This window comes from Pieris rapae, chromosome 6 (assembly GCF_905147795.1).
Source record: "Pieris rapae chromosome 6, ilPieRapa1.1, whole genome shotgun sequence".
NCBI lineage: Eukaryota > Metazoa > Arthropoda > Insecta > Lepidoptera > Pieridae > Pieris > Pieris rapae.
This window is the reverse complement of record NC_059514.1, coordinates 5,099,532-5,126,528: the sequence shown is the minus strand read 5'-3', so window position 1 is coordinate 5,126,528 and position 26,997 is coordinate 5,099,532. Positions and strand designations below refer to the sequence as shown.

The following is a 26,997-nucleotide window of genomic DNA, read 5'->3' as shown; positions in this document are numbered from 1 at the left end:
GATCAATGACAGAGGTCACACTATTATAAATGAATAATGATGAATAAAAAATATCCCTTTTTATAATTAATGTGAAATAAGGCGCAATCAATTTTATCTGCGGAATATTATTAAATGATCAAGGATGCCTTCAGGGTGAAACTGTTTAAAAGTGCTTCTGACTGAACAGAATATAGTTATAGTTTAACTGTAAAGTTAGGTGTCACTTTTTCATGTTTATAGTTCAAGGCCTAGTTTTAGAACTGGCGATCATAAAAGCGTTAGTGGTGGTAAAAAAGTTGCTTAGTATGGTTTTCTTGGGGAATTATATAATACTCAAAATAGCAAAATAATAATCTAGGTATATTAAATTTAATTATGGTTACCATAACTTATTAGATTACGATTATATTACTCCGCTGTCGTAGTGACCCAAAGTAAGCCTTGGACTCGAGACTAGAGAACCATCGCGAGCTACCTGGAGCTTGCCAACTGGATACTAATTAGAGCTCGCGTGGGTTCTCATTCACGGCGGTCTCTAGAAAATTCTGGTCCTGCCGACTGGCGGCCAGTTGGTACACCGCAACACGCTTTTTATAACTTGGAACGTCTTCCATTCTCTCAACATGACCAGCCCAACTGTTGTGCAGAGGGTTGGTAGCTCCATGTAAAAAAAACATAGCTACAAAACCGAAGAGTCAGATGATATTACATAACTATGGAATATTATTATGATTATATAACAAAGATCTGTTAAGACTATGTATGCCAATTATATGATTACACTTATGGTAATCTAAAACATGTACGTATACTTAAATACATTCAGATTTAATCGTTTACGAATAAACTAGTATTTCAATTAAAAGATCATTCCGATGGTAATTGATGTTTGCAGATTTTTAATTATTTCATAAGCTAAATGTTATAAAGCGTAAATGTAGTATCTTAGTGACTGCTCTTTCACTTCTTGAATATTTCGCTCGTAATTTATCACAATTACTCGGAAAAGTGTCAATATAGGAAGAATAAATTACTATCGTAAGGATTTCGTATCGCCAATCTGTCAATTACAATATTTCCATTCATTCGCCAGACTGTGATTGAATGTCATTCGATAACGTTAAGGCTATATTTTAACTGAATTTGCACTGGTCTGAGTATTGAGACTGTGTCATTAATATAACATGTATATTTCCAATTTCCATATATGGGCTAAAATGGGCTATTCTGAAATGTAAGAAGAAAATACGTTTTTTTGGAACATAAGATCATCATGGTATCACTTATTCCACGTCATTAAATTCGAGCCTGTTGGCATCCCTACTCATCGGCAAAGAAAACAGAGGGTGTTTGGGTGAGGACGATTGTAAATAAAAGTTGTACGAGTATGTGAGGTCGCTAATCTCCTACAGAGTTTAAATTTATGTATTAAAAGTTAATACGAAATTAGAGGTTTGCAATCGCAAGTCTTTTAATTATTTTATATCAAACCAAAACTGGTTGATCGAGTAGCAATAATATTCTAATAAAATGAAATATCACAAGCCCTGAATCAAATTAGGAATGCACAATAGCCAGACGTCTATAATCTTTGAATTTTTCATTGTTTGAAAACATGACGAATATTTAATTGTGATGGCTCAATCACAGTGTATGAAAAGAAATAAAATTTTTGATGTGTGATTATATCGCAATTTTTATTTGTCGAAGTCGACAGCCAATTTAGTATCTAATGATTCATTTGAAGTCAGTGACCGTGATTGAAGTTTCGTAAAATGATTGTTTATGTCATTCGTGTATCCTTCGCGTATAACCTCGATTCATGCGCCGTTTAAGGGCCCCCTAACAATAGATTTTTAAAGTAGACAAACTTATTATATGGTTCATTCTATTAAAGTTTACCTGAGCTCACATAGCCTACAAAGCTATGTGAATTCTGAGGCAATTAAACTTATTGACACAACAGGAATACGACGCCTAAAGTGAACTAACCTTTTGCGTTAATAACCCTAGTGTAACGAATATAGGTGCAAGTATGATATGTCGGATCCATGAACATCAAAACAAAAAAGTTTTTTTTTATATTTTACTCTACTGCCATCGTGTCCAGGGACTTTATATATCTCACAATTTTTTTTAAACAAACAAAAAATACATTTCACTGTTACTATTTGTGAAAAGTATTGGAAGTGTTATGCGTCGGGAAATACGCCCCGATTACATCGGTAATATTTTTATTTACAATATTCATAGGCGAGCCGGGGCGCAATTCATACTAAGACTGATAAATAATGAACATTACCTTAAATAAAGCTATTCTTAGAACTACAATGCCGTAATTATTGTACACATTTATATTAAAGATGTCCTTAAAAAACGATACTAACAATTGCTTACATGAATGAACTGAATCACATTTTTCTGTTCGTAAGTTATTTACTAAAACATTACATAACATTTGTAACGTCTTACATTATTTTATACAAATGCTCTGGTTCAATAGGCGACAGTTAAACAAATAACATGCAGATGAGACTAAATATAATTTAAATTAGATTATATATTTTTCATTTTTAATAAATGTAATGTATGTGTTTAATAATACATATGTCGAAATAACATTGTAGTACTTGTTGCACTACTTACCCTCGTAATTAAGCTTTAACACAAGCCTCTGAGTGGGTTTCCGCCTATACGTTTTGAGATCTAAGTCATATATCAGACACGATCGCCGCCCAACTACTATCTAATTTCTAATCTAACTACAACTTAATTAATAGCCACTTGTTGAAATCGATTTTAAACTTGATTTATATATCGAATGACCTGCATCGAATACCGATTAACAAAACAAGAAACTAAGAGTATCGCAAAACCATTTGATAATATGATAAAATCAAAGACATTTAAATAAAATGATATCTGTGGAAAAATGCTATGCTTATAATGAGGTACTATATCCGTCAGTATTTCTATACCACTATTCCGTGTACACTGAAATATTAATAATGCGGAAAATTAAATTAATGCTTAATATTATTAGTATTAACAAATTGTCTTAATTATCAAAAATTACTTTATGAAATCTAGCTGGTGACATTTTAACATTTGCAGTCTCTCGCAAATTTTGATAATGAGATATGTCTTGGAAAAATCTTAAAATAAAAGTACAAAAACGTTAAAATAACATTAATTGTATTTAAACACTAACATTATTTATGGATGTAGTAATTTTCTAGGGCAAACTTCAGGACCCTCAGGGTCCTATTGGAGCTCAATGCTATCAAATCAATTAACAAAAATAATGAAATTCATCAATCATTAATTCCATAAATATGTATTTGTTTAACAGATAATTTATACACGTTACAATCGAAACTGAATAAAGCAATTAAAATATAATTTTTATGTTAATTTAACGTCATAATTAATCAACTACCGTTGATTGTAAATGTCATATCCATCATAGAAACAAATCATATATTTTATAGTAGTTGATTGGCATACATAATTGTACATTTAAAAATAAACATATTATCAGAATATTTTAAACAAATAACGGTTTTCATCTTCGTAAATGTCAAGGAAAACTCAATAAAACGGCTTCCTATAATCTGAATGGGCAGAGAAACAGTTAATATTTGTGAATTTAATTCGAACCAAGTCGACTTAGGGTCCTTCAAGAAAAGAGCGTACAAATTCTTAAAAGGCCGACAAGGCACTCGCGAGCCCTCTAGTATCGAGAGTCTCCATGGGCGGAGGTATCACTTAACATTAGGTGAGCCTCTTGCCCGTTCACCCACTGTTCTATAAAAAAAATATTAATTCACAGCAGCTTTTTCCCCTACCGCGAGATAAGGCTTTGTTTTATAACTGACCCAATCAAATTTCTCGCCGCAGCGTGTCTTGCTTAACTTTTTGTATCGGTGAATACTTGCTGGCATTGCTTAGTGGCCACTAAGCAATGCCTCCCCCAAACATATAATTAACAAAAATATTGCAACAGATGTTCGGAAGCTAATAAATTTGTGTAAATATTATTACTCACTAATAATACCTTTTTACAAGAAGGTTACCCATTTGTTTTTAATCGGTTTCACGCTTCTTTACTGTTTGCTGAATTAATGGTATTTACATTTAGCCTTTGAGATAATGTAGAGTTTATGCTGCCTGACCGGATGACCCTTGATTAAAAAATGTTTTATGAGATATGACTCATGTTCAAATTATTTCTATCTCACCAATATGTGTGGCGTGTTTGTCCATGATAAATATTACTAGGTCGAGCTCATTGCGTACGGAGAATCAAATTAAAACCTTATTATACACTGATTTATAATTTCTTCATATGAGAGTGTACTTGAGAGTTTACGGACTCAGCTTAATTAATACCCATCGAACCAAACTGAAAATATAGAAAATAATACAAACGTACGTGCAAGAGCGGTTGTATTTTATATAAATCTTTCCATACTGTTTTGTCACAGAAAGGTTTTTACCCCCTGTGTATCCCGTCAGAGAAGACGCTAGATTTGGTAGTCGGTGAAAAATGTATGGTATACAGCAACCCATGTATAAGATATATTTTGGGTAAGAAGCAATTAACGCTTATGTACTTAATTAGAAGTGATAACTGCTTGGCTAATAGGCTGTCAAAATCTGACGCCTGACATTGCCTATTTGCGGCAAACCACAATTATCGTTTCACACGGCTGAAATTGGCCAGTCATTTACCTATGCGTCACATTAGTAGGATTAATAGTGTTATTATAAGTCATACTATTTTTACATAGTATACTTTACGCTTTAGTGTTTTTTTAATCCATTTCGAATAAATATTCAATCCAGAATTATTCTTGACCAACTCTCCAGGATTATAATCTAAATTCTCCGTATAAATCTACCATTCTGGTGGTGAAAGAATTTTTGAAATCGGTCCAATAGAATTTAAGTTTAATCATTACAAACATGCAAAATTACGGATAATTTTTCTTTGTAATATTAGCCCTAAAACGTTTTCAAATTTAGAACTAAATTAAATCAAAAATTATCAATGGCTAAAGCGTCTACTTACTGAAGTGTTGAGCAAATTAATGTCTTCAAACGCATTCACTTAGCTAAAACAACGTTTTCTTCACAATCACTTTAATGCTCCATGAAAACCAAGTAGACCTTTTTATGCAAATCACATTGGCAATTACCAGAAAGAAATGGTTACTTCACGTATCTAAGCTGTGGTCGTGCGATGCCTTTTCGGGTTTTGTTTTAAACAAGTCTATTGTTCGTCAGTTTAGTAATTATGGTCACTGTTAGACGAATCCTAACCTGCCTAATTATTTTTCCTGGTCACCAAATACTAGATAACAATTGACGTTTATTCATTGGTAAGATCTGTTGCGTATGATGCTACAGATGGGTTAACTCTATAGCGATATAATTAGATGACCAAAGATTAGCTTTTAGAACAAGTTTAAAAACATTTAACAATTTAGTATAGATCCCGTATGATGAGTCTGTTTTATTATATTGATGTACCTGAAACACATACAATTTGGGCCTAAACATGCAAGTTTCCTCCCCATGATTGTCGTTTTACGTAGAAGCATTCACAACATGTGTTACTGTGCCATCACCACTGTACGTGTAATACGTTTGGCTTTATGCTTTTGGCTTGATGCGCTTTGATTCGGTTTGTTTCATTGAAGAATGCCAGCTATTCAGCTCCAGAATGGAAATGGATTTATCGAACAAGGCAGGTGGCTAGCTAAATTGAGATGTTCGTTAGTCCAGTAATGTTATGTATCTGGACAATCTGTCCGCTTGTTCGCCCACCGTCGATCGTTGGACGCCTCACAGCACCGGTTTTTGAGGCAATTAAGTGGCGTGAGGATTGTGACGTCAGTATGTGATTATTGATAATTCAAAAATAGAATTTGTGTAAACGTTAGGTCAAACTGAAAGAACCTACGCTAAACGGGAAAAGAATTTTGGGAAAGGTAAGTTGCTCTGACTTTATTATTTTTTATTTACACAAAAAAAGTATAGAATACTTTTTAATTACATTATTTCAAATGAGCACCACCCAATTGATAGCTGTAGCATCACGGTTGCATTGCCATCATTGCAACGCAATCATGTATGTCTGTGTAATCACAAAATCACATCATCCATCACAAAATGGGTTGATATCCCAATAAAAAGTTGGCACCCAAAGCGTCCCAACCCTTTGCCGGTGTATTACGTATAAAAGAAATTATCCTTCAAGAAAAAACTTCTCTTAGAAATGGAATTAATAATTATTTTAAGGTAGGTACCTCATAAAACCAGTTCATATAAACTGTTATGAAATTTAATCAATAATTTCAATTCTTGACGTAACAACACAAGCATTAAATATAAATCTGTCTCCTTCCATACGATGCACTAATTACATTAAATAATGTTTATAGCAAACTATCAAGTTGCTCATAAAACTCATCATATATCGTCCAGGAGATATATCGATTAGTGCTGGAACATCGCAGCTATTTTATAACGGTATGTCACAGAATCCTGTCCAAAAATAGCAGTGATATACTGAATTTTGAACAATTATTTGCTTTTAAAATATTTGGTTACAGTTTGTTGACCACGTCAATCAAACGCAAACATCGTCCCGTATTATTCATTTATACTTATCTTAGACGAAAATACTTTGATTTTACTTACCAATACGGGTCAACCAATATACACCTCACGGTAGCGTTAACTTTTAAGAATGCTTTTAAGAATGAAATTAACATTCTATTATAATTTAATATTTTAATCAATTAAAATAAATTATCACTTTAGTATAATATATAAAGGATATATTTATCAAGTAGAATCACAGCGAAGTATCCAGATAACAGGCCATCCCTAGTCATCGTTATTTCAACGGCATGCTAATAGATGAGTGGTACTTAGAATTGATTAACATTACTCGAATGCGTTTCAAAACGATCGCCCGCGAGTCCTAATTAATTATAGTAACAATTAAATATGTGTGTTATTAATTACATTTAGGTTTTTGTACCCCAACATTTTTTATTTATTTTAATAGTTATATAATCTTTAACCGTTATTTTATGATTTCTATTAATCGATAGAGTGATAAGGATAAAATAAAATTAGATTTCTGCTATGAAGGAGAATGAATAGCAGCCGTTAGATCTTTCTCTTTTTACTATCTCACCATTTTACTAATGCAATAACTATTCGTTAGTTTCATTTAAAGATGGGTACTGACCAACGTTACAAGGTGTAATGTAACATTCGCATCGTATCACGCATGCTCGTCAAAACTCTGTGTTCCGCTTTCGATGTTAGTACACTCAAGATAGCCGACGAATTGCAACAGCGTACTGACCGAACCGCGTAACAATCAAAGGATTCGCTAAAAAACCGACAGCCGGGTAGAGCACTCAAAACGAGCAACCAGCCCCTCATTGCTCGCTAGTTTCCCCGTAACACGACGACTGACTGCACGAATGCTCGCTGTGTTACATGTTGCATTACACCTCGTAACGTTGGTCAGTATACACCTTAAGACGTTTAATTTAGTATCAGGAAAACATAAATGTTTTTGTTTCTACCTCTGTTATGTTATTTATTTCCATTAGTACTTTATATTTTTTTAATGGTATGGAGACGCCTATGACTGTCTATTTAATGTACAGGCTGACTCCATATTAAACTGACTAAAACTTATTTGGAAGTTAACAATTTGACATATTTATTTAGTGCTTATTTTTATACCATAAAATTATAATATAAAAATTTCACTCGTAATTTATAATTTCATTGGCGAAATACATATATTAAAGATGTCCTTTTCCATTGTTATATATCCAGACATAGTACATAGACAATATACACAGTGAACAAACACATTTAGAGCTTGATATTTAATTGTGCACGTTCATATGTCAATTTATGAAACCGCGTGAGAGCGTCAAAACTAATGTTCAAACATTAGAATCAGTTACAATTCGTGAGGCGATTTATACCGACTTTGAGTAATCGTAGGGACGAGTCAGCTATTATATTTGTATTAGGGATTCATTTGTTCAGTTGTTCAGACTTTTAGTCTGAATAGTGGCATTTGCAAAACACGGAGTTGTTTCGGCGAATTAAGTAATTATTTAATATCAATGCCGATATAACATTAATTAAAAAATATTTTTGAATATTCGAAATACAAACCTAAGGACAGGGAAAGAAGTTTCACTACATTTTCGTCTATTAATTAGATACAGAGAAATATGTTCATAAATATACTCAGCATTTTATTATATAAATATTCGTAATTTTTTTATAAAACAGGGTGCAAACGGGCTCACCTGTTGTTGATTGATACCGCCGCCCTTAACACTCACTGAGGGCTCCCGAGTGCGTTGCCGGCCTTTTATCACGATCAAACTCAATGATAGTTCAGGCATGTAAGTAATGTATTTGATGGTAATTTGATTACTCAATTCGTAAATCGCATCAGAATTATCAAATTATCATTGAGTACTCATCAGAATAAATTTGCAAGCCGTAGATTGCAGTTACCTAGCAACTAGATCTTAGCAAACGCTAGGCTTATCAATATTCTAATCCATCCTTAGAAAACCCTTTTAGAAAGTGTAAATCCCCTTATGTAGGCCCATTAGAGTCTGGAATTATTCGATATCTTATCGATATAATCGGGCTCAGCTTATTGTTTATCGTTGTTAGCTTGAGAAAGTATCGATATGGATCGATTTTGAACGGCTCGTAAGTGCAGTGACATCGATTTTTATAACAATGACAAATTTTGCTGTCAAATGGTAGTAAGTTTAAAACTTGCACATTGCATCTGTGTATATTTAAATTCGGAATAGAACACTCTCTATTCATTCGAAATTTAAATTTGGCAGATTTATGAATCTACCTTTTTGACGGATAAAATAAAAATCATTGTGTATCCGGTTTAACATTACCAATATAGTAGATTATTATACCATAGTAGCTATATAATTATTATTATAATCGAAGGTTGAATACAAACCACAATAATTTCGGATCCGCATTCTAAAGTACTAGGTATTTTTTCTTACTAAATGCAATATTGGTAATTTCGTAATATTAAAATCAGAATTCGTAATGAGCGGGATTACTTTTAAAATCGTTATAAAAGAATATTACGGTCTACTTTAATAATATACCCTCAAATATAAGTATGATAAGGTTAATAAATGTTCGTGGAAAAAAGTATTTGGGTGGAATATTTGGTTGGTACATCTACTTGCATTCTAGTAGCCGTCTTAGTCAAATACTACACGATCGCATTTATTTATTAGCATATGTGCGTTTTGGTTACGGAATCCCAAGAAAGCATTTGCCTAAACTAACAGAGGCTTTAAATATTCTATCAAACCACAGGACAAAAGTATTCGTGTTCACTCTTGCATTCTTAATAGACATATCTAATTTTGCTACAATATTATTTATTTTGTAATTAAAATCTTACTCAAAATAGTTATCGAAAATCAAAGTATTGCGTGAATTATATCTTAAAATATATTATACTGAAGTAACAGATTATACAATAAATTGGGCCACCTCAAATTGTCGATTGTTAGCTTTTGCTTATCAGTAATCAACTCCATATATTATTTATGGTCTGAAAGTATTATATATAGTTAATTTATGTGTTGACTGATGATGATAAGATTTCCTTACGGAGAATGTTATCTTTACTTTCTTGTCTTATAAATACAATCGCTTTAGGATATTTCTTGTTTTCAATTCTGCTATAGATTACCTGGAAGTACTAGTAATTACGACTATTAAGTTGATTGTAAATAATAAAAGGCAATAGAGTAAATTAATATAAGGGTTTGGTGATTAATTGTCTTATCCCGTGTGCTTGCTGTTGATGTAAATTCTGACTTCCGATGACTTCGCCAAATTGGATCAGTGCGTCCCAGCCTTGGAGTATCTAGCCTCCATAGCACCCTTCAGCGAAAGACCGAATAAAACATTAACTTTTGTTTTTTGAATATATATTACCAATTTATAAAACCGACCAGGGAAAAAAACTTGGTAGGTAATAGTCGTCATTGTCTAACTCTCACCCTGAAACTTTAAATAGCGAAATCGGTCTCAATAATAAGTATTTGTTTGGCTATCCAAAGCTCACATTACATATCACAGCTATATAGAGAGAACTACAACAAACGTCGGAATCGGTATCGCGGTTGCTATTGGATATTACAGTGCGGATGCTGATTTTGTAAGCCCACGGACAAACAAAAAAGAGGTGATAAATTTTAGCGGAATAAAAGTAATAATTAATTTAAGTTTTTCGTAAGGAATTTACATTACATGTTTCAAATAAAAGTCAATACTGAAAATCAGTGAGTTCCCAGTCCCTGTTTATACCTATTCTAAATCGCAACGAAACAATAACCAAAACCTATCGAATTATCAATGCTCGTGTTCCCATTTCTGATGCTACCATTTTCATATACCGAAGAACATTATCTTACTATTAACTGTTTTATGAACGGAATATGTGTGTAATCTAAATGACAATACATACATATGTTTCTCGGCTTGTACTTTCTATTCAACTGTAAAATGAAGGCACTAATGAGTTGGATGACTTAGTCTGTGGAATTCAAGGTATACGGTTGTCTTTGATATAAACATTCATTATTTCCAATAGTTTCTTGTTGTTATATATAAGGTATAAATATTTTATTTTAAGTATCCTCGACTAAAATGAAACTATGGCTTTTAACAGATAAATATATAATTCCTTTGATTTTTGGCCGTGGAGACAATGTCCTCCAAAATATAGAATCTATTTTATATTCCCAATAATGTAAATTAAGGACAGAAACGAAATTGCCAGCCCTCTGGGATTAAGTTTGAGTGTGTAAGAGTGTCGATAGGTGGTATCACTTAACATCAGATGACGTCAATCATCATTTAACATCATTAGGAGGCTGCCCGTTTGACCCCTGTTAAAAAAAATTACTGAGCAAAGTTTTATATTACAAATAGCGATAAAGCCTATCCTTGCAACAATACACGGTAGAACAATGTCCTGACTGACTGTTCAATATACGGCTTATAATATATACACATACGTTACTTAATACTTCGGACAATATATATGTATTATACAGGCGGGGTATTAGCCAAAGAAATTATTTTTAAAAAATGCGACAAAAGAATCGTGGTCCTAGTATTTCTAAGTGTTTCTATAAAGTCAGGAGAATGTTTTTAATAATATAATTTTTAAAACAACATAAGAAATTCACTAAACAGCGACTTATTTATAAGGTGAACTACATTGGTTCACAATATTCGCGTTATTAGAACATTGTGATTTTAATCGGAAATTAAATATCATATATTCATAATTTTACTAAGGGAGGCATACAATTTCAGAAAACAATCTTTTGTTACAGTTTTCAAACGCTTCGACATCACGCAACAACCAAGTACTGGACAAAACTTTGGATTCTCAAAGGTAAGATACGGACGAAATACATCTGTATATGACATTTTACTCAATACTTAATCTCTTGGCTATATCTCCTTAAAAAAATATAGTTTTACTAGCGGATCCGACAGACGTTGTCCTGTCTACACGTCTTTAATTTCAAAATTTCAATTTTTAATAAGCCATTTTGATGAAAATTATTATTAAAATGTTATGACAATATCTAACGATGCACCAGCACATGGTCACACACGATATAACACAATGATAACAAAACTTTTTTTTAAATTTCGGGACAGACTAAAATTAAAATTCGAATATTATTTAAAATTTGACACTGCGATGGTAGCGCCGTCTCTCGGATCCAATGTAAAACATTCCAAAATCAACAACAACTAATAAATTGAAAATTAATTAAAAAAACATTGTCCAGCGGACAAAATTGTGAATCTAAACCACTCCCAGATCCCCTTGAACACACACAAAAAATTTCGTCTAAATCGGTCCAGTCGTTTAGGAGGAGTTCAGTCACATACACACGCACACAAGAAATATATATATTAAGATTTATTTAACAAATAATTAAATTAAGAATTTATACTGATACTTAAGATGAAAAGTCTTTTGAAACAGAACATAACTAATTTCAATAAAGGAATTATAAAAACATTCTTTTGTGTAGCATGCAGCTTCTTACAATTTCGTTTCCCACGCTACAATGCAACAAATTAATAATTATCTTCTGTCACTTTCTTTATAGTATAAAGCTCATAAAACAGAAAGAGACAAATGAAAGTTATTATGATTTAAGTAAACTACACATTAAACAGGCGTGGTTTCTGACAACCTGTTATTAACTTCAGTTTAATTTTGTGTTTTGAGAAAAAAAACAATTTTTCTTATAGAACCGTTCGGTAAAAATGTATACAGTTTAAATGTTAAACTCAGTTCTAGGATTATCCATGAAACTATTTTTCTAGGTTCGATTCGAACGAAACAATTTGTTTGAATTCACTTAGGAATTGCATCGTATTCAAATTGCGTTCAAATATAATAATTTATATAAAGCTAATGAAGTCTTAAAGAGAAGCAAACGTATAATTATTATTAATTAACATAGACATGTTCTGTAGTCTAGACAGACCATGTTTCTAAGTAGGTTATATCATCTGTGTTACCTGGGCAACGTACGATATTCTCAATCGTTTTATTTAGACCAACCTTTATTATTGAACCTGAGTGTAAAGAGCTTTTTATGTTTAAAGTAGCAACAAATCACTAGTAAATTACGAATGGTTTATTAGGACTAAATGCAGAAAATCTAACGATTTACAATTGAATATCACCGCGAATCTAGTTCTTGTTAAATTGGAATAAATAATAAATTAAACGGTGTTTCATACCGGTGGGTGTTAGTTGTAAAGATCTAACGCACAGTTACGAAACTATGCCCTTTCTGTTAACTTGCGCATAGACAATATAAAGCTATAATAGATAATAAATTTATTTTTATATTATTTTTTAAGTTTGTACATTTCTGCGTCTGATTTTTGATCATTTTGTCGAAAGACATACTATAGAGACATACAGACAGATACTTATGCATATAGAAATAAAATCTAAAGGTAGAGAAGGGATTCAAACTGTTGACTTGAGTGTTTGAGGAGGGAGGGAAACACTTAACGTTTTAATTATCCTTTCCTAGTCGTAACTAAAGACCCCTCTGATAACAGTGCAAGTATCAAAAGAGCGTTAAAATAATATCCTTCTTATTTATAATGTGAAAAAAATATAAGGCACAGTCCATCTTTAATAATATATGATAAGTGTATTTAATAATATGTGATATTTGGTATTTAATTATTAAAGATTATTAACATTGAAAGTAACCGTATTGACCTACTTATTAATTTGTTTCGTACTCCTACAGAAAACTAAAAAATGATATACATATATAAAAAAACAATTTATGATAAAAAAATATAGTAAAGATATCGCCATAGATGAAATACACCCAAAAAAGGTTAAACAAATTTATTATTAAATATATTTATCTATGTAATACCTCTCTAATACACGGTTGTGTTGTGTGAAGTTTTGCAAAGGGTATATACGTGGTGTGTATGTGGATTGTGGGATGTGCTGATGATGCAGTTTTTTTGTAGCGCTAGTATTGGAAAAAACATTGTTAAAGATAAAATTATTTGAAACAGGATATAGCAATATTATTTCCATACACACTAGTTGTTACAAGTTCACGCTTTCAACTTTGACAATGCTTAACCTTTATTATATCCGCGTTAGCATTACTATAATATTGCTTTACCAGTTGCACCAAACTGATATTTCTAATTCATTTTAAGCTCTTGAGTCGCTTACATACATATAGAACTGGATTCTCACTTAATGTAAAAATATTATATAATCTAAACATAATAAGAATGTATCTGATATCTAATTCTTAATTGTATTCATAAACTGTATAATATTCCATTATATATGTTTTCATGTTATAGAACTAAAAATTGTAACGGTTCTTCAACAAAAATACGTAACTAACTGAAAATGAAAAACTGACAATTCTGTAAAATATTTATATAATCCAGTATTATTTATGATAATAAATAATATAAACGTTAAAAAGCAATAGGGCAGGTAGCAGGGTAAAAAAACAATGTACAGAATACAAGAAGATAAAATTTATTTATAATGTCAACAGTACATCCGTCTATATATCTTGATATAGTGGTACGAGATAGTATGACTTACGTTTTCGTACCAATAGATTTAAGATACAATAGTACGATGACTCATGCATGCAACCAGTTTATAAATTGATATATTTTGTCGACAGGCTCTCAACGGTTTTCTCATGATGATGACGCAGAACGGGAAACTTCTGTATATATCGGATAATGCTGCGGAGTATCTGGGGCATTCTATGGTAAGTTCAATTTAATAGTATATTGGATACAGTGATTCGTGCGGAATCTCAGTTGATTTTTTGCATAAAATATACTAATGCTTTTAAAGGGTCTAACACAAACCATAGCAATTTTATAATAAAGATAATTATGCAGGCACATCAGATATATTCTATTAATTAAAACAAATATTGTTTCGTATTCTCCAATGTTAACGCTTTCTGTTATCCTAAAACAATCAAACCCGACAATACAATGTGACCTTTCGAAATTTAAAGATGAAACACGCCGCGAATATCAATACGTGCTATAAGCACAGGAAATAAATAATAGTTAAGTATCAATTTATCAATATCACTACTATAAATCATAATTTGAACACATTGACTTCCTATCATTAGGCTCATCAATGCTTCACGCGGCGAAAACTAAATTATACCTCACAAGTTGTATTTAATTTTACCATTATTTTTATACTGGGATACAGTTAGAAAGCGCGAGAATAATGCACAGAAATTACTGTTGCAAACACAAACTATTTAATAATTATAGTACGAAACTAATTTTCGTTGAACACTTCTTAGTCTGTGGACATTTATTTATTGGCGTTGACAAAACCACTGATAATGCTATATCTACAGTATATATATATAAAGCTATAATTTCTAAAATATACGAATAAATTGGTAATCATTAATGTTCCAAAAATAAAAATACAATAAGTAAATATACATTTAATTAAAAAATACTAGCAATACAGCGTACAAATGTATATGTATTAATTTATACCTTTATAGACGAGCCAGTTGTGATGTTGTGATCTGGTACCTACAGATTGTCAGATGTCATCTGATAAAAGTGTCCAATCAATGTTGTATCTGATCTTCATTGAATCGTTACTGTACTCTTGAGCAATACTTTGACTTTTCGATTTAACTGTTATTTGAAATGCTTTAGGTATCCAAGGTTTGAATTGTTCGTGTCAGAAAAGATATTTTTATATGACGCAATGTATTTGGAATGTTCTACAGATTTATCAATCCAAAATTACTAAAAACCCTGTATCTAAATGGATCATGGGATACACATTTTTTCATATATTTTAATTATTAAATTTTAAGGTTAGTTATTAGGTATATTAGAATTACTAAATATACAATTTGCTTAAATTTATTCATTTGTAAAATGTCCCAGATTAATAAATATTTTATTATTTTATGCGCTTTGCAATTGTAATAATATAATTATAGCTTATCTAAGTGAAATAGTTCAATCGCCAATTGTATACAAAATCGGATAGGTAATTTCAGCGGCCCGTGTTTTGTCACAACTAAATTTCAAACTTTTAGCACTTTACATTGCTATAACTAAACAATCCAGCAACAACAAACCTTATCGTCATTCAGTCATACCAAGTAGTTTGACGACACAAGCTGTCGATTTGTAGGCTTTTTTTTATTTTTTATAGAAAAATATTATAATATATAAGCTGCCGGGTTCCTCACCGAGCGAGTGTTAACCGCGCAGAAAGAAAAGTCCATTACAGAACGTATGTGTCGAACGTCTACCGAAGGGTTGAGAGGTGCACGCTCAAGTCACTAGGGTAATGTTTTATATCAAATCATGATCATCACAATTAACTGTGAATAACTTATTTAGATTACTTTATATTACCTACTTCTATGTATCAACTCGACTAAGAATTATCAAAAGTGACTTAGAATCTCAGTACAACAAAATTGGCATCAAACTGAAGTTATTGAAGTCATCAGAATCTCATAACTCAACTATCTCCATTATTCCCACGATCCCGTTCTTATAAGCCGGTAATAATGATCAAAATCGATCATTACTATTCACAACTATAATTTGAATCTATTATGTCTATATTTAAAGTTCAATTTCTAATGCCATCTTCACCAAGTATAGGCAATATTTTATTGTTATTCCGCAATTAAGATTAATGATAAGATTTTAGAGTAAGTACTTAATATTGTCTAGTTAAATCCAGAGCAGTGCGGTGTTTAGAGAAGAAAATTAGTGTGTAGGCGGATTATTGGATAATACTTTAATCATTAGTAATTGTTTTTGTGATTCTCATACGTTACCGCCTCTATTAGTCAAATGGTTGAACAATGCTTGGTCGATGCCTGCCGAGGGCTTCAGATCGCGTCTTTGGGGAACTTTTCAGATATATTTATATCGGGAAAGCAGAAATATCAAATACCTCCGCGTCCTTCGTCAAAATCTTCGCTTCCATTAAATTAATAGAATACTTGTATTTATTGTCACTAAATAATTTAACGAAGCATTTTTATATGTAAGTTTTTGTATAAGTGTGAATAAATAAATAAATATTGTTATATTGCTAAATATATGAATTTACATGTAATATGAAAGACTTCCTTAGGGCATATTTGGTTTTCCTGTATTATTAACCCATCAAGCATACACCACACACGTAGTCATAAACAATACGCTCACAATTCAATATGCAAGTCGATAATGATAATGCCATGTTTCGTCGCTCACCTATTTATTGATAACCATTAACACACCGACCAATTTATTTAGAACCCTTGCGTAAGTACTCTTTTCCCCTTATTTGCGATAAATCAGTTGTATGGAGAGGAGTGAGGAGGATCATCCGATTTTGGTTTTGTCAAATGGCAAGGAAGTGCCTGAGGCTCCGACTGGTCTGGAAAACATTGTATGAGCAAGTGAACAATTGTATGATTATTCAATTGAGAAATAATTCAAAGAGATATTTTCACATGTAGAACTTCATGTAAAAAAAGGTCTTTGAGTTATTAACTGTCTAACTAGCTTGAACTCGATATAAACAGAATATTGTATAGTTTTTATTATTTCTCAGCCTTACGTTTCCATAATTTTATCAAGTATAGAAATTGTCTCGTAAAGAGCGGTTCGGTGGCTGTTGATTTTAAAGTAATAAGCCCTGGGTATACACCTCATTTCCATAGGTATATTCTTAACATGAAAGGCACACCATTGTCAGTCCTAAGATTATGGGGAAAATTAGTTTGGGAGACATAAGAGAGGTTAGACTGATAAAATACTATTAATACTTTGCCTTTACATTAGTTCACAAAAACTCACAAAAAAATATAAAGTTGAGGACGAAACTAACGTAACTAACTAAATATAATTTGTAAAAGAGTTTTAAAAATACATATAACCCGAGTGACGCGAAATGAAAACAAGTTAATCATAATGTGACGATCAGCCGGATTTTAACACGTCCTCAAATTTTTTGGTAATAAAAATATGTATAAATATGTATTGTAGCAAGTAATAGTAACTTCCGCAGGTACATTGAGCACTTCAAACTTTTGAGGATTTGGTTGAGTTCATTTGCGCACAGCGCTAGGTTTCGATACAATGAAGTACACAGTATTAGTTCAAAACTTCGTACATTCGTCTTCATGTGTTGGTATAAGCGACACATTCATAGATATTGTTTGTAAGTCCTATTGAGCCTAATAGTAATGATTGGTGAGCAGGCTATAAATCACAATATATTCATTTGTAATACAATTACATATAGCTTTCGTTAACATCATTAATCTGTACTAGAGGCAAGAACATATGTTAACAGAGGCCGTGTTTATATTATGTTAATTATTAACAACTTTGTTTGATTTTTGATTGATGGTAACCGCGGGCTGTATTTGTTAACTAGACACATTTGTAATAATAATATTGTTGATGCATCTTTACCTATATCTTAATATAGGTTCAATACTTTCGTATGTAAGTTTTTAATTTTAGAGACGTAGCTTACATATATAGGATACGAGTAAGATATATATAAAGTTAGAAATAATACACAGCCAGGATTCAAGCGCAAGAAACGGTTAAGGCTGTTTCACAATGTCCGGATAAGTTCCAAATCAGTTATTTATTACTTATTGGTAGGATAAACTAGGGTTTGTTGCGTTTCACGACTGTCAGATATCGCTATTCGTCATGAAACGCGATGTATCTTATTTGGAGCTTTTATCTTTCAAATATAATGTATGTGTTGCATAGCTATTTGGTGCTTTATCCATACATTGTGAAAGAGGCCCTTAGAATCGTAAGTTACGCAATAACTTACAACCAAATCCATAGATAAATACTAAATAGTTCATAAAACAATATTCAGTGAAGCAAGACCCCCATGGTTGCGTGGGCGCACAATTATGTCTTAACAGGTGGGTCGCGACAGGGGGCGTGTCTGAATGACGCGCTTCGAGGATCCCACGTGCCTTATACATAATTTTTTGCAGGAATTTCAATGTTATTACTAGCGATAATATTGGTATTCATACAGTTAATTTAATATGCTAATGGTGCACAGATAATAAAAACATGCAAGAACATTCTACAGATTTATATAGACACATTAAGTTCAGGAAATTTATTTGGGGTTTTTGTGTTTATAATATCACACCAAATTATATAATTGTTTATACGTTGCGACACTATTTAATAAATATTTCTAACATTTATTTCACTTGTCCTTTACCTAATGGCAAAATAAAATAATCCTTCATCGAAAGATAAAATACTGAATCTTTTCCGCATGTAAACTATTATGAAGACAAAACGAATAAGGGGTTTAGATTGCACAAAATAACTTAGATAACAGTACAATTGTATTTCTGTTTTATGCAATACTTAAATTCAAGAAGATCGCCAAAGCTTTAACTAATACCTAAACACCTCTTCAATACCACATTTTATATGTAGTTTAAGCATGACATTGGAAATATAAGTCAAAAATACTCTTCAAATTAATCCTTGTTTTATTCCTGTATGTTTTTGAAGTCGGTTAGAGCTAAACCACCTATGATTTAATTAAATGCATCTAATAAACCCGGCCTTAATTGAAATTTGTTTAATGCATAAACAACAAGGATTAAACTGAGTTTAAACAACAATTTTATTAACCCTGTCTGACCTCCGGGCAGGTTTGCTCTGAAGAACCTCATAATTATGCTTTACCTCAGATTTATTCCAGACTTTTGTGCCTTTTTGCTCCTTTCAGATATGTTGCTTTAAAATGTTAACTTAATAGTTTATATAGATTTATAGCTCTGAATGTAAGGTAAATAAACGTAACTGCGTAAAAATGTTAGGAATCATCCGGTTAGACCTGGGAGACGATATCTCAATTTTATTTCGGCTAGCTAAGAAATCATTTAAACTATATTTCAATTTCAAATCTCTCATCTCTATGAAAATTCTTGTAAATCCAATGAAAACATTTAAGTGGCATACCAGTATAATTTCAATTGTTTTTGTTTGTAAAGTCTGCGAATTCTTAATTTTTATTATTACAGTGTTGTCGAAGTTGCGTTATATTCTATCACAACATAATGTCATTCAACGGTGTCATTAAAACTTGATAATTTTCTGCAATATGGCATGTAGCTACAGACTGAAGTGTCAGCCCCACAATTAAAATAATACCCTGCGGTTGGGGCAATGATGAAAATGTTGAAGTAATCTCCGAGTACGCCTTAAAAATAAAAGCGTTTGTGCTAATATTGTGGTTATGTAATGAGACATTAGCGCGGTTCCTTTATTAAAATTCTTGGCTTCTTAAATCTGCCTTGTAATACCATTGTGATATTGTATTTAATGCCGAATCTTCTCAATTCATCATAAGAATTGTGTGGTGGGTATATAGCTTAAAATTCTATACAATATAATATGGCAGTAATCGTTAATTAAGTTAATATTTTCATGATGTGTTTAATAAAAATCGACTATCTGTACCTATTTGAGATTTTTTTCCGGCTGGTTATCATCGATGTGCCCATAATAACATTATAAGGAAACCAACGTATAAATGAAGAAACAGAAAACAATTTCATATTTAGTGATTAATTAATAAAATAGACAGTTACAGAATAGAAAACTCATTTTATGCAACTATTATTTTATTATAATGAATAAATAATTGTTTCTAGTCTCTAATTATCAATATATTATAATATATCTTATACACACATTATTAGAAATATTTTTAATTTGCAGGAGGATCTATTAATCCATGGAGACAGTGTATATGACGTGATCGACAAACAGGACCAGCAAGCTGTGAGGACAGAATTGTCAAGAGCGCCATCTGATGGTGAAGATAGAGTATTTCTTTGCCGGATGAATGTCGCCAGGAATGCGCGACGACAGATGCGATTCGGAGATCAAAAGGTTAGTAGACAAAAAATATCTTGTTACGTTTTCATTGGAGAACTACAGCTGTTAGTTTAGAATCATTTTTCAAATGACTATAACATACACAACATTATGTTACCTATATGAATTATTATAGATAAATTATATTAATAAATAAATAAATATCTCTGTTGAAAACGTCTTTATGATGAAGCGATTAACAAGAATACCAAATAATAACCAACCAATAATACCAAATAATAATAACATAGTGCCAATTCACCTTTTAGCTATCTCAGCTATACATAATAATATTATTATTTATTAATAAAAAAACTAAAATTTAACGTTTGGTCCCCGTGGTTGGGCATCGCTTGCAGTAAGTAATAGCTGTATTACGATACTTATAATATGAATTATTCAAGTTATTAAAATATAATTATAACAGATAGAAAAGAGAGAGAAACACTTTACTGTATAAACTCCCATTCCTCTGACGTGAAATTTAAAAAAAAACGTCGGGGTTATATCAAAGTAAGTAAAAGTAAGAAATAAGTACATTTGTAAAATTGTCATCACATGCGCCAATATATTATTTTTCATTTGTTCATTTTGATAATTGCTATAAAGTATGAAAAAACTTATTTCACATTATTATGTGTCATTAATATGTTGCAATATCAGATTCTATGTGTGATTATATAATCACTTAACCCTTTTATGTGATGAAAACGATATGGAAAATATTAGATAAGTGTTAAATTCAAGATTTTCCTCACAGATACTAAGAATTAAAGTAGCGTAGTAGTATGGAAAATACTATGACTGCGTCACACAGCCGATTATTTATTTATATTTAAAATATTTTGGTAATATATTATATGTATAATGTATATCCTATATTACTCAGTCATAATGTGGCATTCCAATGAGAATAACATTTTTTTTAAATGCGTCCAACATATAAAATAATAATATTCCTTTCTATAAATTTAGTATAGAGTGTTAGTTACTATGTGAAGATAGAATACAAATTCTTATGCAACTAGATTTGCAACTTCTTTGATTGAAAGGTTTAATGTAATTAGATCTAAGAGAAAGCAAGATGCATTAAGCGGCAATTTAATGAAATCAATCAATATTTATTAAAGTGATAGTAAGACTTAAAAGCTTAATTAATTTATTATCAACGTTATCATAACTATATCGATGTGAATACGTGGGCAACACTGAAAAGGTTTAGAACTGGCTAGTTACAAACATTGCTAACAAAAAAAAATGAATATCAATTTTAGAACTCTTTGATAACCTATTGTAGTATATTGCATTCATTTGTCATTTGTTTTTGTGAATTGGCGGCAAATCTAAAACTCTTGTTACACGCCAAAATTAACCTAATGCGAGTAAATTTTCGGTCAAAGATTTATTTTGACTTTCGTTGAGGGCTTACTCAACAAAGCTATGATAGGCTGCGATTAGTAATTCTTAATGAAGCCTCATTTCGTGCTTCTTTTTATAATTGTTTTAACGAGTATAAGCGTCTTCTTCTTATAGTACTTATATGCGGATCCCATGCTATATGCTGATATATATATATATATATAATCGGACGTGGTAATCTCTATGATGATACGCGTGAGGGACGTCCTTGAACAGGGACAACTGAAGATAACATCCATGTTGTGCGACGCATGATAAAGGAAGATAAGAGAGTGACCTATCAGCAAAATATTACACGATCATGAAGACGACAGGAAGCTTTGTACTAGATTCGAGGTATTCGCTTTACGAGCCCTGAAGATGCGTTGAAACCGCACCATGCCATAGAAAAGACCCCTAAGGAAGAATGGGCTGGTTTTCTCAGTGGCTCCTTCAAATCCACGATGTGTAGAAGAACGAAGATTACTTCGAAAATCAATAAAAGTATTGGCAACTTTCTACATTAACGCGTTTTTCATTTTCAATGTTACCTAGGTAATTATAAACTAAATCGCTCTCTACTTTTTAATTTGATACAGACAGAAAGTTAATAAAATATGATATTAACAATGCATAGTATATACTAAAAAGCAATGTTTAACTTGATTCTTGATCGGAATGAGAAAAAAAACTCAAATTATAAACTTTGATCATTATTATTATTCAAATATTATTACATATTATATTTATTCAATTTCATATGAAAAGCAAAGTACCCATACCAAATTCATTATAGCGTTCATCTTTATCCAATCAAATATTTACGTAATTATAGCCAACCAAAACCATCAAACATCGATATAAGTAATTTATTTCATAATTCAATGGTGATGGGTCTCAATAAACAACTTTCATAACATTTAAGTGCTCGTAAAAATAATCGTGCGAACACATGTCCAAACTATCAATTATCGGTAACTTATTTCAATCACTTGTAATATAGAACTTCAATAAAACTTTGCTTATATAACACAGCATGAAAGTTGGGAATATAAAAATACACGTTGTAAGATATTATTAGCGAAAAGATGGCGCTAGCAACGCTTCCGCTATCAATGACGTATGTAATTTTTTGTGGATATTTAAAAATTTTAAACGTTCGTAAAACATATAATTTTATAACCTTTCATAAGCCTCAACTTTTATCCAACTAGTACATTATCTAGTAAAACAAAATAACTATTTGTACTAATTCTATTTCGTCTATCATTTATTACGTATAATATCTACCAAAAATCAGTTTACAACTAACGAACATATACTTTTAAGTCATATTCATGATAATCATTATAAATTGAAGTGGTTTATTAACAATCAAATGTTTTATCTAACTAAAATTGAACATAGAATAATATTTATGTTTTCAATAAAGACGAATTTAGTGACGTTATAAATATGTAGAGTACATTAATATTAAAAAGAAATCCAGGCGTTCAATATCACAGAACTTTTTAATGTACTCTCTGCCTAGCAACACCTCTTTGTGGAATCAGCTGACGGCTATATCCAAAACCATACGGTTAGGAGCTTCAAGAACCATTCCCTAAAAGGTCGGTAAACCACCCGCTTGCCCCTGGCGTTGCAGGTGTCCATGGGCGGCGGTTATCAGTTCATTCAAAGTACCAGTTGCTCGTTTCCCTCGTGTCCCATAAAAAAAATTACTATTAATGACACTTTAAAATAAAAATCGAAAAGTGTTCGATTTTATGGAAATAAAACCCAAAATTTATACTTATAATTTATATATTTTAAACTTATTTTTTAACATAAAAATAATTTATCTTTTTACTTAATTAATTTAAGTAGATCTTAAGGAAGCGATGCTTGGTTCAATGTGTAGAACAACTGCTTGTGAGTCAATATATCTCCTGTAAAGCAAGCGTTTGACAAACACAGGCCATCTCTGTTGGTATAGTTAGCGATTAATTTTATTGCACGTGCTTCAAAGACTCTCGCAATGTTTGCTATGAGCAAGTATATTTGCAATACATCATAAGGATAGTTTATTTAAGCACCGTCTGTTATGCCACTTAATAATGAATTTACTGAATGTGACTAAAATTTGCTTTTTTTTTATTAATAGTAAGCATAAACTGGAAGGTTCAGATTAAAATTCTCACCGATAGAAGGCTACATAGACCAATATTTTTCTCAAAGAAATATTTTCGATGATCTAAAAAGCAATTTTTAGCAAGACCTGCGAGTATATACCTTCATGCCAAAGTACAAGTTTATTTATTTTTTACCGCTTTAGCTCGAACTGTTTCCATTGTTGAATTTTTATTTATTAGGTTGGCTTTAGATAAAAACTTAGGACAGGGAACCTAAATACTATATTAACTTTTAAAAAGATTTAAACTTGAACTACAACTGTAGTAACAGCAGCGTCGTTCTGACTTATGTTAGGTCACAATGTCATCACAACAATAAACCACTACAGATAGGGGACCGTACAAGTTAGCATTAAACATGTACAGTTAAAGAGTGCTATTAGCTTAAGCATTTACTTGTATCAGCTGATGAAGTTAAAGTCACTAATGAGGCTTATCTACAGATGACACTGGCGATGGTAAGCCTAGCTGGCTTGTTAGTGGACGTTTGGGACGACTGCCTTGTGTTCCTTTTATTTTGTAATTCGAATGTTTCTTTTGTATGACAAAATGTATTTACGAGTTTATTTTGAGCTTTCTGATGATTATTGCTATTATATTTGTATTCATCTACTTAGATGTGTCAGTTTATTATCTCTCAAGAGGGTTATGCAATAGGCTTATCCAATAGGGTCATAGGACTCGCTTGTATGCTAATAAAAGGGAACGTAATCCTTTGACATCCAATCTATATTAATGAAAGATGCGCCAGTATTCAGATGTTACTGCTACTGCAGTCAAAGTCAGTGCTGACTAAATATACCTATTTTGTCAGCAAATTGTCTATAAACTTTGGTTCGTGTAATTATTAGTCTTCGCTGTCAACATTGCGTTCTATCAAATTGTTTTCCTCATTTATCACTTTAGCCCCAGTCAGTATAAACAAGCAAAAAATCCTACAACATATTACTAGAAAACTTGCAGCAAGCACTATGAAGACTGCACATAACACAGAGTCTAAACTATTCCAAGCATCGTCATTTATGTCATCATTATCTTTATTATCATTACGATTATATTGAGTTATGTTCTCTCTAAATAGCTTTTGTAATATAGTTTCATTAATGTCTTTAGCGAGGCGATAGAAAACGACTCTGCCAAGCCATTTCGCTAAGTCCTTTCTGCCAATTTGACGTAAGCGATGCGCTAGGAATTCGTGTGTTGTGCTCTTGTTATCTTTTTCATTACTCCATTCTAGTAAGAGCTGGATACAAGGCTTTTTGGTTTGTTTTATTTTGGTTTTAGGGAACTCATACGTGTTTGTCTCTAAAGATGGTACCAGTTGTAAACATTCGGCTTCCGATAAAGATTTGGAGATAAATGAAAATTCTGAATTATTCATATCCAAAACAGAAAATGACGCCGTGAGTAATAACGAAATAACGAGAACTTCGAATTTCATTAATTATTTTGTTGAATTTACAAATTTGATAACATTAAATCTTTTAAATACTTTGACACGAGAAATGTCATATGTACGAAACCTTTTTGGTTTAAACTTCTGAAATTTGTTTCAATAAAAAATAACCTTTTATAAATTAAGCCGTACATTACAATGACATCGAATTATGAAGACTTACCTAATCACGATAATCCATCAAATGACACCTTTAAATCAATTACCAACCAAAAAACCCACGTTAGTGTAGCCATCGATCACAGTATCAGAAAATCTGATTTCATTTGCACTCATTAACAATTATGCAACCGACTGTACACTTTAATACCATCTCTTAAGAGTTAAAATATAGCCATAATATATCATTGGTTATTAGTAAAAGAATGATCCATTTCTGTATGGCACACAAGTCTAATCGAAGTACATTCCAACACACAAAACAGCGCTAACCATCATTATACAATGACAAAAGAAACTTGTGCAACTGCTTCGAATGTACAGTCAGCATGACAATACAATATCTCTTATCGAAATTTGAGATTGAAACGAGCAAGCGGACAAGACAAAATAGACTTTTTTTAATTAAATCAGATAGTACCGATTGGTAATTGAATGATTTTGGTATTGACTTTTTGAACTAGCGGTGTTTTAATAAAGTAAAAAAAATAATGTACGATAGTCAAACAAGCACATCTATTGCACACAACTATCTATGTAAAACATAAAACTTAGATCGTTTAGCAGTAAAAGCTATAAAATGAGTGAAAAACACTTTTCTCTAACAGAACTAAATATTCTTAACCGTACGAATCTTCTACTCAAATATTTGTTTAGACTGCATTTGAACCCCTGAAATTGAAATAACTTTGAGACACAGACAGCTTATAGACTATTATATATTTATAAATTATGTGAGTTAATATAATCACGTAATGTTTAACTCAAACAATAGATAGAGATAGATAATAAAACATATCGTTCTAATTTCCGTTGCTGTCGATACAGTTTCGTTCAATATACTAATCTTATTCCACATTATAATAACGGCTCGGATCTCTGAGCAAAACATTACTATGCAATATTTTACTGTATACCTAACGTTTATATATCTATTGTATTTTATTTGTATGAAATACATAATACGTATGTTAAACTATATTTTGCTCAAAAGATAGAGTCTTATGTTGGTTATATTACTATATAAATATTATTTTTGTTCAATTATATAGATTCAATGAATAAGGATGTAAATAATTATATTTATACGTGCTACAGCGTGGCTTTATATAATGTTTTGGATTCCCTAGACAGCGAAGCAAACAAACGTGTCTATACTAAGACGATTACAGGCAATAAATCATCTTTTGACACTTTGTT

General features: G+C 31.5%; 1 protein-coding gene across 1 annotated transcript in view; it reads left to right on the top strand.

Annotated features, from left to right (window-relative positions):
• LOC110992460 (neuronal PAS domain-containing protein 4B) overlaps positions 1 to 26,997 on the top strand; it is a 93,193-nt gene that overhangs the window by 32,844 nt on the left and 33,352 nt on the right. The window contains exons 4-6 of the mRNA XM_022258289.2: positions 11,448 to 11,509; positions 14,337 to 14,426; positions 20,455 to 20,628. Coding sequence (XP_022113981.2) covers positions 11,448 to 11,509; positions 14,337 to 14,426; positions 20,455 to 20,628 — 326 coding nt within the window. The remainder of the gene's footprint in view (positions 1 to 11,447; positions 11,510 to 14,336; positions 14,427 to 20,454; positions 20,629 to 26,997) is intronic.